A 19,184-nucleotide genomic window follows, 5' to 3' on the forward strand; every position below is an offset into this window, starting at 1 on the left:
GTTATCTTTTTTTTTAAGTTGTTTAAATTAATGCAGAAATAAATGGCTAGATTGAACCTAATAACTTCATTAACATATTTCCCTTTTTTAAACCTCTATACCAGGGGTGTCCAACCTGTGGCCCCGTGAAGTATTTTGTGCGGCCCCGGTCGAGGGCGATGCATTATTTTCCTCTGCTGCCTCCGGGTGTTTACTGTCTTGCTGGCTCCCTCCTCTGTCTTGCTGCAGCATTTGCACATTTGTGCGACCCCAGAAAAAAAATTTTTAGACAATGCAGCCCAGGGAAGCCAAAAGGTTGGACAACCCTGCTCTATACAATTTGAAAGAGGGCAAATATATAATTATTCACTTCTAGAATTGGATACTTCTTAAATTTAATAAAAATATTCTGGCACATGTGTCAAACCTTAAAAAAGGAAGTCATAATGAGCATTGGAAAATAATTAACTAATAAAAATAGTGCACATTTAATTTTCCCCACCTCCAAATTTCCCCGTCCCGTCTCGCCCCACCCGGCTACTTTTTCATACCACACGGCTGGAAAAAATTTCTGGGGAGAACACTGAACAGTTCATTTAAATCCAAAAGCAGCTTCTGCAGTTTTTGGGTTTTTTCAATCATTGAATTCATTTGTCAATTGTCTAAGATGTGTTGAGTCTTTACATATTGATACTATTTCTCAAATTTTTAGAGAATGACATGGGGACAATGTTTGTCCCTGTCCTGTGGGCTCTGTCCAAGTCCCATGGTTACCCATAGGTACTCATCCCCATGTCATTCTCTACTTCAGGCCCATTTGAGAGCCATGGAATGGTGTGGAAGCTAAGGCTTCTCAAATCCAAGAGCCTTCTGGATTCTAAACATAGAAGATGTCTATCTGGATCCTAAACATAAAAGATGTCTATCTTCTTAGGTACAACATGCAGAGTGGATCACCTAATTCTTCATCAGGATGTTGTGAATGGGTACTATTACAGCTTCCTTAAGAAGAGAATCATAATCAAAGACATCCAATATTTCAACCCCGACTCATTCTCATCCTCCCACTAAAATGGAAAGGCCTTAGCCACTTCCATAAAAAAAAGAAAAACAAAGGAGAGCTCCTCTAGAGAAGACATCCACCTCTCCAGCAGTGTGTGTGTGTGTGTGTGTGGGGGGGGGGGGAGTCAGATGGTAAGCTAAGAGATCTCTCCTCCAAGAGGTCCTCTTGCACTACATCAGAATTCCAGAAGCAGTCTAACTCCAACTCAGTAAAATACATGCAAGCTAATTTACTCATGCATTTTTCTTTTTTTAAACCAAAGATAAACACCAAAGCCGGCTAATACTTAATGGACAATGTCCTCAAGAAACTAGTCTAAAACTTTTAAACTCAGTTTTACTACATGCTTTGCCCATATCACCCTGTAACAAATTCCAAAGTATCATTGTACTTCCTTCCTTAAATTTGGTTCTAAAACTGCAACTGCTAGTTTCATTGAGTATCCCTACTCCTCATACTATTTCAAAAGCAAATAACCAATCCCTATATCACATATAAAAGTATCAGTTTTCACATAAACCACAAACATGCTTCCCAATTTTAGTTAACAAAAATAAGCAGCAAGGGCACCTTTAGACAAAGGATACTTTACTAAGCTCAACTAAGCAGCACAGTCCTTAGTTTAGACAAGACACCATGTTTAAATTCTAAGATCCCAGGATAAAAAATAGGCTTTAGGAATGACAAGAGCAGAGCCATCAAAGCCTCCAGATTTATGAGCTCCACAAAACTGAAGAGGGAACTCCTTTACAGTTCTATCATGTTTATCTGTAAGATTATCTATATATGCTGCTCTAATCTCAATGCTATACAAAAGCAACAAATGAATAAGACAAAAAAATACATAGGGCTCCTTTTACTAAGCTGCGATAGCGTTTTTAGCGCTTTCAGGATTTTAGCGTGCGCTAAACCCGCACTACGTGGCTAGAACTATCGCCAGCTCAATGTTGGCGTTAAGTTCTAGCGTGCACGGCAATTCAGCACGTGCTAAAACCGCTATCGCATCTTAGTAAAAGGACCCCATAGTAACATACTAAATGACAGCAGATAAAAGACCTGAATAGTCCATCCAGTCTGCCCAATAGTCACATTCATTATACAGTATATTCATGGTTAAATTGTCTTTTCTTTAATATTTCTGGGCAATAGACCATAGAAGACCGCCCAGTGAAATAATTAATAGAAGTAGTAGTAGGTTCCTACTGCAGAAGTAGTAGTAGGCTCCCACTGCAGAAGTTGCCATTGAAGCCAACTCCAGCCTATCCTAACCATCCTGTCACTGGAGCGTCTATCAAAGCCCTCTCCAGCTCATCTTAAACCAAATCACCATATATGGGACACAGAACGTGCAGGATTGCCCAGTACTGACCTTAGTTTGTTTTACACCTTTTCTAATTAGAGATCCTTTGTGTACTTACCACGCTGTTTTAAAATTTCGTCATCGTTTTCATCTCCACCACCTCCCTCAGGAAAGCATTCCAGGCATCTACTACCCTCTCTATGGAAAAGAATTTCCTAACATTACTCCTAAGTCTGCCACATTGTAATCTCAATTCATGCCCTCTAGTTTTATCATTTTCCTTTATTTGGAAAAGATTTGTTTCTATATTAATATCTTTCAAGTATTTAAATGACTCATATCTCCCATGTCCCTCCTGAGTATACATATGTAGGTCTTCCAATCTCTTCTTGTGAATCTTTTGGCGCAAATCCTGTACCATTTTTGTTGCTTTTCTCTGGACTGCTTCAAGAATTTTTACATCCTTAGCCAGATATGGCCTCCAAAACTGAACACAGTACTCCAGTTGGGGCCTCACCAACAACCTGTACAGGGCATCAACACCTCCTTTCTTCTGCCTGTTATCTTTCTATACAGCCCAGTATCCTTCTGGCTACATCCACCATCTTGTCACCCAGACATTGTAACATTGTTGTTCTATTACAATGTAAATATATCGACTTTGTAGACCTAACTTTTTAAAAAATTTCTAATATGCCTGCTATGTAAGAATTTTATACAATAAAAACATGTTATTCCCTCTCTTTACTCCAGTTTCTTCCTCCATTGCACCCCCTCCCCCAAAAAAAATTAAAGTTAGAAGAGAAAGTACCTTACTAAAAAACTAATAAAAACTTTTGAACTTAAGAAGAGAAAGTACCTACATATACCAGAAAAAGGAAAACATTTCCAAATTTAAAAAATTTTTAATCTGGTATATATTTAATAAAAATTACTCTAACAACAACAAAAAAGAATATAGATTTTAATAACTCTTTAAGATGACCTTTCTAGTGAGGTCAACAATGCTATTTCCTAAACTTAGCTATCCCTATTTACTTATCCCTTGTCAGCTCTAAAAAGTGCTATCTTCCAGTTAGTGAAAAGATCCCAAATTCTAATTCCTGCACCTGTCTAGGCTGCTACAAATAAATCAGTATGTCACTTAATATTAGAGCCTACCTAAATGCAGTTTCCCAAAAGTAGTTCATTCCACAAACATCAGAGGGCAGCATCCAATATGGATTCCAGTTAGACATAGAGAGATCTTTAAACCTGACAGAGTGAGAGACAAATTACAATCCTTTTTCAAATATTTTAGTGAATTTAAGGGCTCCTTTTACGAAGGTGCGCTAGCGTTTTTAGCGCGTGCTAACCCTGCACTACATGGAAAATACTAACGCCAGCTCTATGGAGGCGTTAGAGTCTAGCGCGTGGGGAATTGTAGCGTGCGCTAAAACCGCTAGTGCACCTTCGTAAAAGGAGCCCTAAGTGTATCTCCATACACTTACAACTATGTGGCACACGGAATGAAACTATGCATCATGGCTCTTCAAAATATTGTCCAAAATTAATTAAATTTTAAAAGATAAGGGATTAATTTCTGTTGTGTCATAGTATCTTTATCTTGCAATAAGACCAGTTAAAATTTCTGCAGATAGACAAATAAATATTGCATCCTACTCAGCTAATCCTCTAGCCACAAACACAAGGCTTTCAGTCAGCCTTTGACACTAATAGCAAGATAAGGTTCTTACCTCGATAATCTTCTTTCTTGTAGATAGATGTGTCATTCTTGCCGGATTTGTATTCAGTCTGAATTCGCAAGCTGTGCAGAAGATATCAATCATAGTTTTCAACTCCTCCTCCTTATCCAGAGTACTATGCTGCCCCCTTCAGTCTGTACCAAAGCAGGCAATAGCCCCTATAAAGATATAAGAACAGAGGGCACGAAGAAATCCCTGAAAACACAGATGCGTTCTATTTTGATCTGTAGCAAGTATATGAAAAATATTAATAACAAACTACATAGAACAATAATTTATGAAGGGAGAATATCAATCATCAGAAACATTTATGGAGCTCTACATACCCCAGCACTTTTTGAGTCCTTACACTTCTTCCTTTTCTTAAAGTCAGACTAACAGGAAAGACCTCATTCTGAGAACTGACATTCTGACATTCTTGTTTGAGACAGTAAGCAGTGAATTGATTTGAATAAAGGGGAATCCATTGACATCATTTACCTTGACTTTCAAAAAGCCTTTGACAAGGTACCGCACGAAAGACTGCTTAAAAAGCTGTGGAGACACGGGGTGCAAGGGGAGGTCCACCGATGGATCAAAAACTGGCTGGCAGACAGGAAACAGAGGGTTGGAGTGAAGGGCCATTACTCAGACTGGCATGGGGTCACGAGCGGAGTTCCGCAGGGGTCGGTGCTGGGACCGCTCCTGTTCAATATATTTATTAATGACCTGGAGGCGGGAACAAATTGCGAAGTTATTAAATTTGCGGATGACACCAAACTCTACCGCAGGGTTGAAACCATGGAAGACTGCGAAGATCTGCAAAGGGACCTAACGACGCTAGAAGAATGGGCCAAAAAATGGCAAATGAACTTTAATGTAGGGAAATGCAAGGTCATGCATGTAGGGAAAAAGAACCCGATGTTCAGCTACAAAATGGGAGGATCACTGCTAGGGGTAAGTAACCTTGAAAGAGACCTGGGAGTGATGGTGGACACGTCTTTAAAGGCGTCGGCACAGTGTGCCACAGCCTCAAGAAAAGCAAACAAAATGTTGGGTATCATTAAGAAGGGTATCACGACCAGGACAAAGGAGGTCATCCTGCCACTGTATCGTGCAATGGTGCGACCGCATCTGGAGTACTGTGTCCAATATTGGTCGCCGTACCTCAAAAAGGACATGGCGGTACTTGAGGGAGTCCAGAGAAGAGCAACTAAACTGATAAGAGGTATGGAAAACCTCTCATATACTGACAGACTGAAAAAGCTGGGGCTGTTCTCCCTGGAAAAGCGGAGACTTAGAGGAGACATGATAGAAACCTTCAAGATCCTGAAGGGTATAGAAAAAGTAGACAGGGACAGATTTTTCAGATTACGGGGAACCACAAGTACAAGGGGGCACTCGGAAAAATTAAAAGGAGACAGGTTTAAAACAAATGCCAGAAAGTTCTTTTTCACCCAGAGGGTGGTGGACACATGGAACGCGCTTCCGGAGGCTGTGATAGGCCGGAGCATGTTACAAGGCTTCAAAGAAGGTTTGGATAGGTTCCTAGAGGATAAAGGAATTGAAGGGTACAGATAAGAGTAGCGGTAGGTTATAGGGATAATCTGGGACCATTGCTCAGGCAATGGGCCTGATGGGCCGCCGCGGGAGCGGACCGCTGGGCGAGATGGACCTCTGGTCTGCCTCAGCGGAGGCAACTTCTTATGTTCTTATGTTCTTATGAATCAATTTGTTGTCTGAGAAAATCAGACTCATCGATTCAGTGACCAACACCCCCCACCCACCCCGGTGAGACCTGAGATACCTCCAAGGCCTTCTAAAGTAGATGCGGTGGTGAACGGTCAGCAGCGGCATCATTCTGATTGGGCTGCTCACGGCCTGCCCCACCTGGGCCTTCCCTCTGCCATGTCACTGATGTCGCAGCAGAGAGATGCCCTAGCGGGGTAGACCACAAGTACCAGATTCAGAGCAATGCTGCTGTTGACTATCCACTGCCACCGCTGCAACTGCTTCAGGAGGCCTCAAAGGTATGTCAGGTCTCACTGTTGGTCAATGGGGTGCTGCTGCACAGGGGTATGCAAGGGTGGGAGGAATGGAAAGCTGCTACACAGGAGAATGGGTGAGATTGGAGGAAAGTTGCTGCTCAGGGGGATGGGAGGGGAGGAAAGATGCTGCACTTGGGGGGAGAGAGGAAGAATTGTTGGGATAGAGGAGAGGAAGAATTGTTGGGATAGAGGAGAGGAAGAGAGAGAAGAGGTAGAAAGGGGTGAGAGAGAGAAATCCTGCAAATGGTGGAGGGAGGGAGACATGCATGGAAAAGAGAGAGGGAGAAATATTGTATGTAGGGTGGAGGGCAAGGCGATATGGTGCATGGGGAGAGAGAAAGAAATGTTGCACATCATAATGGAGGTGAGGAAAGGAAAGATGCTGCATGGAGGGGAACAGAGAGGTTTAACACAGGGCACAAGGCAGGGAGAGAAAGAGATGATAGACAGTGGGAAAGAAACAAATGCTGAATATGGCAGTGGAAGAAAAAAAAAAAAAGGATACTGGTAATTTTATTTTCTATTTTATTACAATATGTCAAATTTGAAATGTGTATCCTGCCAGAGTTGGTGTTAGACAGTGAGCCTGAGCTAGGACCTAACAGAGAGGAAAAGTTTTTTTGTTTATCTTGTTTACACCACAGTGCCAGTGTAGGGTTGGAGAAGAAGAAGGAAAAGGGGAGTGGGGTGGGTGGAAAGGCTGAAAATAAACCCGCCAGGACATTTAAAAAAAAAAAAAAAGCCTGGTTGTGCAGGAAAAACAAATTGAATCGAGTCAAAAAAATCAATTCATCAGGCCAAATCGAATCAAATCGAAAAATTTTTCCCCGAATCGGGCAGCGCTAGTAAGCAGGCTTATTGAAAGACTGACCAGACGGGGTTCCAAAATGACACACCTATTTACAAGAAAGATTACTGAGATAAGAACCTAATTTTTCTTTCTAGTGCAATAGGTGTGTCATTCTGGACAGATGGGACATACCAAAGCAGTTCTTTGAATCTAGGACAACATTGCTGAAACGGAAAGAGATGGCGGAAGTAACTCGATATCTACAGAAGGCCAATTTGCGATATAGATGGCTTTTTCTATTTGGAATATCTATTACGGTTGCATGCCGTACGGAACAAGCACGATCATCTGCTGAGGCATGGAAGGTCTTAGATCTAGGCTGTAAGGACTTGCCTAAAAAAGAGACTCGGAACCACAAGCCCCCTACAACAACTCATAATACTGATGCGACATGGCATAAAGTAGGGGAAGCCAAGCCCCACCGTCAAAATCAAAGAGATGAGTCTTGTTATAGGCAGGAGAGAGTTGGCTGTGAAGAGGAGGCAGGCGAGCAGGAGAAAGTCAGCCAGAGAGAAGAGGAGTCAAGGGGAAAGCAGTAGCAAGTGAGGGGCAGCAGCAAAAGGTAGCTCCGCCCACCCCTCCGACATCATCGGCAGCTGATCCAGAGCTCCCCTTACAAAGGGGAGTGGCTAACGGCACTCAGCCTTAGTGATAGCGCCTTTGCGAAGGGCCTTAAGGGACAAGTCACGGCACTGAGGAAACACCAGGGAAGGCCACCTACACAGGCAAGTACCACAAGGGCAACAGGACAGACACAAACAGCAGATAAATAAATAAACACAGCAGTCACGGAGGACAAACACAGCAGATGCAGAGGACATACACAACAGAAGCAGGGGTAGCAGGTATATAATTAGGAGAGGGACTGCACAGTATCAGCACCAGGACACTACATGCAGTGGTAGAAGGCATATAGGGAAGAACAAGAAGCACAGAAGACCCAGGAAATAAGGAGAAGTCACTTCAGACAACAGACCGGCAAGCAGACAGCAATGGAAGCAGCAGATAGAAGCAGGATGTTGAGCTAACCAGTTTTCTGCACCGTTTGTCATATTTATAACTACCTCCCCTCTGGGAGGCAGTCTTATGTATGCACTCGATGCAAGGAACTGGAGGGCCTGAAGAAGCAAGTCTGGCTACTAGAGGGCAGAGTACTAGAACTAGAAGCACTTTGAGCAGTTGAGGAGGAGATCAGAGAAGCTGAAAACTTCATGAAAGAGAGAAACATTGAAGAATAAGGCAGAGAACTTCATGAAAGAGAGGAACATTGAAGAAGAAGGAGGCATACAGAGAGGCTTTGGAACATCACCAACAACAGAGGAACTGCCAAGATACACCCAAAGAGAGTGACGACCACCTGGAGGACAAACACAAGGAAGGACTAGATGACACAGCAGCAGGACCTGGAAACAGTGGGGGGGGAGGGGAAACCCACAGGAAGATGAGTCCAGTGCAGGCCAACGCTGGGAGGAGGAAAGATGGAAGTGCACCGAGGACACAGACCTGCGGCTAGAGAGATGGACATACACCAAGGACATGGACCTACAGCTAGAGAGACAAGAGAAGATAGAGAAGACAGCAATCGTCATGGGAGACTCCATCATCTGACAAAATACTGAAAGGATTTGACAAAATGGAGCAGGGAAAGCAGTTATTTACAATGTCTAATGTGACACGGACAAGAGGACATAGACTGAAGCTGAGGGGGGACAGGTTCAGGACGAATATCAGGAAGTTCTATTTCACGCAGCGAGTGATGGACACCTGGAATGCTCTCCCAGAGGAAGTAATTGCAGAATCCACTGTTCTAGGATTTAAGGGTAAACTAGATGCACATCTCCTTAAGAATGGCATAGAGTGATACGGGTAAGGGTAAATTAGATGCACATCTCCCTTGAGAAGCATACAGTGATAAGGGGACTAAAACTATGCCAGGGTACACCTGGCGGGGCCTTCGTGTGTGCGGATCACCGGACTTGATGGACCCAGGGTCTGATCTGGAGATGGCAATTCTTATGTTCTTATGTTCTAAGTTGAGAACCACATAGCAGGAGTAAGACAGGATTGACTGGTGACCTGCCTACCAGGAGCCAAGGTAGAGGATATAGTGAGCCGCATCGACAGGATCATTGACAGTACGGAAGGGGGAGATATGGAGGTGGTGATCCACGTTGGGACAAACGACATGCGCAACAGGAACTACAGCAGGGAAACACTGAAAGACCAGTTCCAGATGCTAGGAAGGAAGCTGAAGATCAGAACACCGATGGTAGCATTCTAGGAGATCTTGCCGGTGCCCAGAGCTGAAGGGAAGAGGCAGACGGAACTGCAACGCATGGATGAGACGCTGGTGTGAGGAAGAAGGATTCCACTTCGAGCGCAACTGGACGATGTTCTGGGGGAAGTGCAAGCTATACAGGAATGATGGACTCAGCAGAGACGGAACGAGGCTACTTATAAGCAACATCAATCGAGAAATTGAGAAGTTTTTAAACTAAGAATAAGGGGAAAACCAACAGTCGACCAAGAGTCGATGGGTCGGGAAACGATATACCCAGGGGATACCATGCAAGAAGATTGCAGGGAAGACTCATCGGATCATAGGCAAGATAGAAATCTCAACGGATAAAAAGGGACAGAAGCGAGGGAGACAGAAGAGAGTAACAGGCCGCAAAACTGAAGTGTATGTACACAAACGCAAGGAGCCTAAGGAATAAAATGGGGGAATTGGAAGCTATGGCACAGAAAGATAACCTAGACATCATCGGCATCATGGAAACATGGTGGAACGAGGACAGTGTCTGGGACACTGTAATACCGGGATACAAGCTATACCGCAGAGACAGAGTAGGACAAAAAGGTGGGGGTATTGCCCTATACATAAAAGAGGGAATTGAGTCTACCAGAGAGAACAGGCCATAAACGAACAATAAGGTAAACAAACAATAAGGTAGAGTCTCTATGGGCCAAAATACCGGGAACAAATGGAACAGATACACAGATCGGCATCTACTACCGACCCCCAGGGCAGTCTGAAGAGAGTGATGGAGACATGACAGACAAGATTAAACACGATTGCAAGGAAGGCAACACAGTTATCATGGGCGACTTCAATTATCCAGAGATAGATTGGAATCTAGGCAACTCCAGGTGCAGTAGAGGAACCAAGTTCCTGGATCCTGAAGGTGATTGCTTCCTGGAACAACTTGTTATGGAAAATACGAGAGGAAAAGCAATTCTAGACTTAATTCTAAATGGACTACGAAGACCGGCACAAAGTACAGAAGTAGAAGGGACGCTAGGAAACAGTGATCACAACATGATCTACTTCAACCTAGACACAGGAACAAAAAATCGACACTGAACCTCCGAAAGGAAACTACGAAGGGATTAGAGTCATGGTTAGGAAGAAGATTAGGAAGAGGATAAGCATTATAAATACACTAGAGCAAGCATGGTCCCTTTTCAAGGACACAGTCACAGAGGTGCAAAATCTATATATACCACGTATCAACAAGGGTTCCAAGAGGAAGAAGAACAAGGAACCGGCATGGCTCACTGTAGCAGTGAAGGAAGCAATCAGAGACAAGAAGACTTTGTTTAAGGAATGGAAAAGTACAAAAACGGACGAAAACTGGAAAGCACAAACAACATCAAACAAGTGCCATAAGGCAGTAAGAGGGGCCAAAAGAGACTATATGGAAAAAATAGCCAACACCCCTGTTCGCACAATCAAATTGTCCTCCTAAACTTATTGATACCATGTTTGTGACTGCTCTCATGCATATTCTGAAAAATTGGAAATCATCTTCGTTATTAGATTATACTTTTTGGTGGAACTCTCTATGTATGTACCACAGATTTGAATCATATGCATATGAAAATAAAATTTCACTCCATAAATCCATGAATTGGAAAAACAAAAAATCACCCTGGTCATTTTTAGATTCATATGTACATTCTACTATGTAGACACTCCTGTCTTCTCCTCTCTTTAAAAATTATATATATATATATTTTTTTTTCTTTCTCTCTTCTTTTTTCCTCTCTCTTTCAATTTTTACTTTGTCCTATTTCACTTTCTATTGTCATACATCACCACAAACAAATCCAAAAACAACTCTGAGCTTTTCTTAATAATATGGGCCTTTATAATTAACTGTATATTAATGCAAAATGTTATACTACTTTTATGTATTTGAATTGCTCCTTGTATTTTTTAAAATACTGAATAAAATTTATTGAACTAAAAAAAAAAAAAAACAAAAAAAAAAAAAAAAAAAAAAAAAAGGAAAAAATAGCCAAGGAGGACAAAAACTTTAAGCCGTTCTTTCAATATATTAAGGGGAAACGACCAGCAAAGGAAGCAGTGGAGCCATTAGATGACCATGGAATAAAGGGAGTACTAAAGAAGGACAAAGCCATCACTGACATCTGTATTTACAGAAGAGGATATATCCAATATACCAGAAGTCATCAGATTTTTATTTTCTGTTTTGTGATTATAATATTTATTTTGTTTACACCACAGAGCCCTAAGATGTGTTTCTTGTAGAAAGCAACACAAAAAAAGAAGAAAAAAAAAACACACTGTGAATAAGCTCTGCCGGTAAGCTCAGTCATCCATACCAAAAAATCCCCTAAAAATAACAATAAATTAAAAATACAAAATGTTGAGAAAAACAAACCTCATACACAGACAGCCAGGACTACACTGTACCCTAAGCCGTCTGTATTATCACTGGTTTGAAAAAAACTCCACACATAAATATCTTTCATCAGTCTTTCATATTTTCAAATAGACTGCTTGCCCTGTATCGGTAGCATGGAATAGTGCTACTCCTTGGGTTTTGGCCGAGGTACTAGTGAACTAGATTGGCCACCTTGAGAATGGGCTACTGGGATTGACAGACCATTGGTCTGACCCAGTAAGGATATTTTTATGTTCTTATGACTTTTCACATCTTCATCAACAGGATGATACTTCGGATTTCACTACATAAGCCAATCTCTTAATAGCTACAGTTAGCTACTAAAGTATGAACCCTCCTAACGGGTACACGCACAGAAGAATATATATTTTCAAACAGTACTGCGTGAATACAATAGAACTTATCTGGAGATCTTTGTTCTGTAGCAGTCTATTTCTCTATATCTATTTAAAGGCTGATTGTATTTTTTTAAGATAGAGAAGGATTTTCTTTCTTTTAAAAGATAGAAGATGCTGAGCCAGTACAATAAACACCATGAACAAATATACTGTATAATCGAGGTCACGTGCATGCAGAGGAATAAGACAGAACCTCTCTATACTTCAGAACATATATGCAATTAGAAGCCAAATCAGCCCCAAACAATGCACATATTACATGTTATTGCATAAATCAAGGCACATGCACAGACCGATTGTAATAATTTCTGCAATAGTGCTGGGTTGTTATAATTTTTCATGACATTTTATAAAGTAACTCGCATTCTGGTTGGGTAAAACAGGCCATATTGCGCTCCCAGAGCTTTGAGTTTTGGTCTCAGATCCAAAAATAAGCTTTTTTATTTTTAAAATTTCTATACCGTTTTATTCCAAAAAGGTTTACAATAAGGTTACATACATAAAATATTGAAACAGGACAGAACAAATAAAAACAAAAGCAGAAAGATTCAATCCTTACAATAGGTTAAATGCTCAAAGAAATGCATCACCAAATAATTGCATTTTCAGTAGTTTCCTGAATGAACTCCTATCACTACATTTCAGAATTTGACCAACAAGGCCATTTCACAGTTACTCCTGCACATGAAAAGGTCATAGAATTCGTTTCTACATACTTGGGCTTGGCCTTTGTTTTCATCAATGCTGAATTTTCAGAGTGTAATGATCTTGATGGTTGGTAACCAGACATCAAACTCTTAAAAATTCGGAAATCATGCCATATGAAATTGATGTCATAGCATAATTGCTTTATATTGGATTCTAAATACAACTGGTAGCCAATGCAGTAGTCAGAGATATGGGGTAATATGCTCATATCTTGGCATTACTGTTTTGATGTTTATGACTTGTAAAACAGTTTGTTTTCTGTTATCGTGTGAATGTAATCACCGGAGACATTATACCTATGACTAGTGTGCATGCCTAGTGATCTCTATTTGAATGTAAGTAATCAGTGGATTGTTGGAGCAAACTCAGCTGTTATACTTGTATTTATCAAACTTTATTGGTAAAATAAAGCACAGTTACTTACCATAACAGCTGCTATCTGGAGACAGCAGGCAGATAATCTCCATATGGGTGACGTAATCCACGGAGCTCAGTATGGACAGTATGAAAAGTGAACTGTCACTTTAAGTTTTAAGAAACTCTGCAACTGCGTGCACTATGCATGCGCAACTGCCTTCCCACCCGTAGAGGTTTACAACACCTCAGTTCCGTTAGCAAGCTAAGAAGCCATTCAGGGGAGATGGGAGAGTTGTGAGAATATCTGCCTGCTGTCTCCGGATAACACCTGTTACGGTAAGTAACTGTGCTTTATCCTAGGACAGGAGTGTCAAACTCAGGCCCGCGTGCCAAATTTGGCGCGCAGGGTAAATAAATTTAGTCCATGAGAAAATACCCTGTTCCTTCCCTCCCTCCATCTCTCAACTGGCTTCCCGGTCTCACCTTCAAAGCAGCCTGCACCTTCAAAGCAGCCTGCTGTGGTCCTGAATGTCAGAGGAGGGACAGGACTGCAGCAGATGGAAACGTGCTGTGGAGGCCAAAGGCAGCCTGCTAGGAACGCTACAGCCGACCGGCCATGCAGGTCGTCGGGGGTAGGCCCTGGCATAGAAGTACACGGAGGGAGAGAAGGAGGGGTCCAAAGAGACATGCATATGCCGGACTGAGGGTTGGGGGAAGGGAAAAATAATGGGTCTAAAAACAGAGGAGAGGGAGAGAGATGGTGGACAATGGGATGGTGTGGAAGAGGGGATAGAGATACTGGATAGGAGGGTAGTTGGGAAGAGAAAGGGAGAGATGTGGACCCTGGGTGGTGGGGAAGGAGGGAGAGATGCTGGATGAAAAGGTAGTTGAGAAGAGATGGTGGATATAGGGATGGTGGGGTCCATCGTTGCAGCTGCGGGGATGTTGACGAAAAAAAGGAAAGATGCCAGACCTCCGGGGGAGGGAAGGGAAACGGAAGGGGAGAACAGAGATGGAAGATGGATAGTTAGCATGGAGAAAGAAAGAAATGACGAATGGGCAGAAGACCCTGGCAAGCGACTTATCAGAAGACAACCAGAACCTGGGACCAATATGATTTGAATAAAGACCAGACAACAAAAGGTAATTTTTATTTTCTGTTTTGTGATTACAATATGTCAGATTTGAAATGTGTAATCTGCCAGAGCTGGTATTAGACAGCAAGCGTGAACTAGGACCTAAAAGAGAGAGGAAAAGTATTTTTTATTTATTTTGTTTACATCACAAAGTCAGCGTGGGGTTGGAGAGGTTGTAACCCTATACTTCTACTAAGACTAAGAGGCCCTTTTATTAAGGTGCACATTTAGTGTGTACTAATCTTTAGCGCATGCTAAATCAATTAGCATATTTTAATAAAAGGACCCCTAAGTATTTTAATAAAAAATTTGGCCTGCGATTTAGCCTATGTTTTAGATTTCGGTCCCTTATGTGATTGAGTTTGACACCCCTGTCTTAGGACAAGCAGGCAGCATATTCTCACATATGGGACTCCCTAGCTTACTACAGAGGGAAGGAGGGAGTGTTGGCCTTTAAGAAAATTAACTTTGTAAAACTGCTTGGCCAAAGCACCCTTCTCATCTGGAATATGATTCCAGACAGCAGTGAGACGTGAAAGTGTGAACTAAGGGCCAAGTAGCTTGCAGATTTCATCAATGGGAGTGGAACGCAAGAATGCAACTAAAGCTGCCATTGATCGGACTTTATGTGCCGTTACATGCCCCCCAAGCTGCAGCCCAGTCTGAGCATAGCAGAAGGAAATAAAGGCCGCAAGCCATGTGGAAATAGTTCTCTTGGTTACTGGGCAGCCCAATCTGTTGGGATCAAAGGAGATGAACAGTTGAGTAGATGTCCTGTGAGACTGAGTCCTTTGTAAGTAATAAGCTAATGCTCATTTGCAGTCAAAGGTATGAAGAGCTGCTTCTCCAGGATGAGTATGAGGCTTCGGAAAGAAAACTGGAAGCACAATTGATTGATTCAAACGAAATTCCGTAACCACTTTTGGTAAGAATTTTGGATGAGTGCAGAGAACAACTTTATCATGGTGAAACACTATAAAAGGTGGGTCCACTCCTAACGCTTGAAGCTCACTCACTCGATGTACAGAAGTGATGGAGATTAAAAATATCACTTTCCAAGTGAGATATTTAAGATGAGCAGAAGGCACTGCTTCAAATGGAGGTTTCATTAATCTGGAGAGAACCACATTAAGATCCCAAACTACTGGAGGCGGTTTAAGAGGAGGTTTGACGTTAAAAAGACTTTTCATAAATCTGGAAACAAGAGGATGAACTGCAAATAATTTATTGTTGACTTGAATATGAAAAGCACTGATAGCACTAAGGTGAACTCTGACTCAAGTTTATATTTATACTTTATTAACATTTGATATACCGTTTAAGCATATTACAGATCTAAGAAGTTTACAATAAAATGCAGGTAATTAGAACTTCCCCATCTGTCCTGAAGGCTCACAATCTAGCTGAACAATTATTAAAATAGAAAAGATATTACAAAATTCCAAGAATTGTGAGGGAAAGGTACAATTCAAATAATAAAAAAAGATAAAGATAAAAGAAATAAAAAGAATAAAATTAAAATATACAAATAAGTTTAAGAGATTGGAAATTGAGCAAAATAAATTCCAATCTGGTGCTAAATCTAATTATCAATCCGGTCTAATAGAACTCCACATCTGCAAGGAAGGATTGACACAGAGAAGGAATCAACGTTTGCAATCTGGGCCATGAGCAGAAGACAAAGAAACCAGGAAGAAAAGGCATGCCACGGAAGGTCATCTGAGCTGTCACCAATCCACTGCACACCATCCAGGCAGGCTCCACCGATGCAAGCCAACAACACAGCCTCCGTCAATTGTCCTTGGCCCTGGCCTGCTAGAAAAGTGGTTTTAAGACCTGAGTTGGATAAGTGCAGAAGGTATTCCAACACTGAAGGTATGGAGGAAGATGAAGCATCTTGATGAAGATCACACCACGCTAAAAACTATGTCCATTTCTGTTGGTAGAACTGCTATGTAGAAGGTTTTCTGGATGTTTCTAAAATGAACCTAACTGAATTAGAGAGATCAGCTTCTGTTGAAGTCTGGGTGGCGGTACCAAGTTGTCAGGTGCAATGACTGTAAATTGGGATGTAAAAGAGACGCTTGACTCCGAGTTAGAAGAGATGGAAAGATCTGCAGGGTTATTGGATCTTGACCTTGAGTTGAAGTAGAAGGGAGTACCTCGGTTGTCTGGCCCACCGAGGATCATAGTAGCCGATTCTTGCTTGAGCTTGACCAGTGTTTTGAGAATGAGAGGAATCAGAGGGAAAGCATAAAGGAGCTTACCCATCCAATCCAGGAGGAAGGCATCTGCCTCCAAATGGGAAGTTCTCCGACTGGGAGAAAGTGACTAGTGGTGTACCCCAGGGTTCGGTACTTGGGCCGATCCTTTTTAATATTTATATCAATGACCTGGAGGAAGGAACATCCAGTGAGATTATCAAGTTTGCAGACGATACAAAACTATGCCGGGCAATCAGATCGCAGGAGGATAGAGAGGAACTCCAGAGCGACTTGTGTCGGTTAGAAACATGGGCGGAGAAATGGCAGATGAAGTTCAATGGGGAGAAATGCAAGGTAATGCATTTAGGCAATAAGAATAAGGAATACGAGTATACAATGTCAGGTGCAACTCTGGGGAAGAGTGAACAAGAAAAGGACCTGGGTGTACTGATAGATAGGACCCTGAAGCCGTTGGCACAATGCGCAGCAGCGGCAAAGAAGGCAAATAGAATGTTGGGCATGATAAAGAAAGGAATCTCAAGTAGATCGGAGAAAGTTATAATGCCGCTTTATAGGGCAATGGTCAGACCACACTTGGAATACTGCGTCCAACATTGGTCTCCCTACCTAAAGAAGGATATAAAACTGCTGGAGAGGGTGCAGAGACGAGCAACAAAACTGGTGAAGGGTATGGAGAAACTGGAATACGAGGATAGACTTATAACACTAGGATTGTTCTCCCTTGAGAAAAGGAGACTGCGTGGGGATATGATCGAGACCTTCAAAATACTGAAAGGAATCGACAAAATAGAGCAGAGAAGATTATTTACATTGTCCAATTTGACACGGACTAGAGGACATGTAATGAAGCTAAGGGGGGACAGGTTCAGGACTAATATCAGGAAGTTCTGCTTCACTCAGAGAGTGGTTGACACCTGGAATGCCCTCCAAGAGGAGATTATTGCGGAATCGACCGTCCTAGGCTTCAAGAGCAAACTAGATGCATATCTCCTTAAGAGAGGCATATAAAGATATGGTGGACTATAAATTACGCCAGGTGTACACCTGGCAGGGCCTCCGCGTGTGCGGATCGCCGGACTTGATGGACCGAAGGTCTGATCCGGAGATGGCAGTTCTTATGTTCTTATGTTCAGACGCTGAGGAGAGTATTGCCTGGAACAAAATTGAGGCAGTTTGTGATTGCTGGGGGATGCAAATAGGTCTATCTGAGGAGTCCTCCAAAGAGAAAATATCTGACGCAAGACTTCTGAAGTAGAGAGTTCACTCATGCGGTCAAAGATATCTGCTGAGTTTGTCAGCGAGTGTATTTTGTGTTCCTTGAACATAAACAGCTTTGATATATATGTTTTCAGCAATTGCCCAGGTCCAAATCTACTCTGCTTCCTGGCAGAGTGCGAGAACTCATCTCTTCTTGCTTGTTTATGTAATATATTGTGATTTGATTGTCCCTACAGACCAGGACGATTTGATCAGATATATTGTGTTGAAAAGTCTTCAGAGCATTGTGAATCGCTCCGAGTTCCAAGAGGTTTATGTGGAGCTTCTGTTCTTGCGCAAACTAGTGACCTTGCGTTCGGAGACTGTCCAGGTGAACTCCGCAAGCATACATGGACGAGTCTGTGGTCAGGACTTTCTGATGTGGAAGAGTTTGAAACAGCAAACCTTTGAAAAGATTTGACAAATTCATCCACCACTGAAGAGATTGACCAAGCGATGATGTGATTGTAATGCTCTGTGAGAATGGATTGAAAGCTTGAGACCATTGAGACGCCAGAGACCACTGAGCTGTTCTGAGATGAAGTCTTGCTAAGGGGGTAACGTGGACCTTAAACGCCATATGGCCCAATAGTCTCATGATTTGTCTGGCTGAGATGGACAAAAGATGGTATACTTGACTACACAACTGAATTAGGTTATCGTGTCTTGGTTGAGGTAGGAACACCCTGAGTTGAACGGTATCGAGCAGGGCTCCGATGAACCGTAGAGTTTGAGGGGGTTGAAGTTGAGATTTTAGAAGGTTGACTTCGTACCCTAACTGTTGAAGAAACAGGATTGTGGACTGTGTTACTGAGAGCACCCCAAGGGAAGGCGTTTTTTATGAGTCAGTCATTGAGATAGGGAAAAACTTGAAGTCCATGATCCCTTAAAGTTGCTGCCACTACTACAAGGAATTTGGTGAACACACTTGGAGAGGAGCCTAAGCTGAAAGGCAGAATTTTGTATTGAAAGTGTTGGTAGGCAATTCAAAATCTCAGAAACGCTGAGCCAGCCAGAGGGGAACTGTTGGGCAAGCACGTGGAGGAGTTGAGGAGAATCGGAGGTGCTGTGAGTGTGCTTGTTTCCAGCAGCTGCAGGGGCTGAGAGGGCTGACACAGCGGCGAGGCAGGAGAAAGTGAATCGGAGAGGCAGAGGAGGCAGTTAAGGGGAGCGGAAGGCAGGAGAAGTTAGAAGGAAGTCGGAGGAGGCAGTAATAAGGAGCAGAGAAGCGGCAAAGGGAGCAGGACGAGGCGGGTGGTAGCTCCGCCCACCCCCCGACGTCACAGCCGATCTCCCCCATAAAAGGGGTCGAGTCAACGGCGCACAGCCGTTTGGCGCGCGGCGAAGGCGAGCGGCAAAGGCGCTCGCCTTAGCGAGATCGCCTTCGCGAAGAGCCTCAAGAAGGGCCTCAAGGAGGAACTTTTAAA

The 19,184-nt window shown here is 42.6% G+C and overlaps 1 protein-coding gene across 4 annotated transcripts in view; it reads right to left on the reverse strand.

The window, feature by feature from the left end:
* The window catches only part of GXYLT1 (glucoside xylosyltransferase 1), a 99,263-nt gene that overhangs the window by 65,945 nt on the left and 14,134 nt on the right, over positions 1–19,184 (reverse strand). For 2 of the 4 annotated variants that reach the window (XM_033959274.1, XM_033959276.1), the window contains exon 2: positions 3,504–3,596. The exons of the other annotated variants lie outside the window; for them this stretch is intronic. In XM_033959274.1, coding sequence (XP_033815165.1) covers positions 3,504–3,596 — 93 coding nt within the window. The remainder of the gene's footprint in view (positions 1–3,503; positions 3,597–19,184) is intronic. 4 annotated transcript variants of the gene reach the window in all.

This window comes from Geotrypetes seraphini, chromosome 9 (assembly GCF_902459505.1).
Source record: "Geotrypetes seraphini chromosome 9, aGeoSer1.1, whole genome shotgun sequence".
NCBI lineage: Eukaryota > Metazoa > Chordata > Amphibia > Gymnophiona > Dermophiidae > Geotrypetes > Geotrypetes seraphini.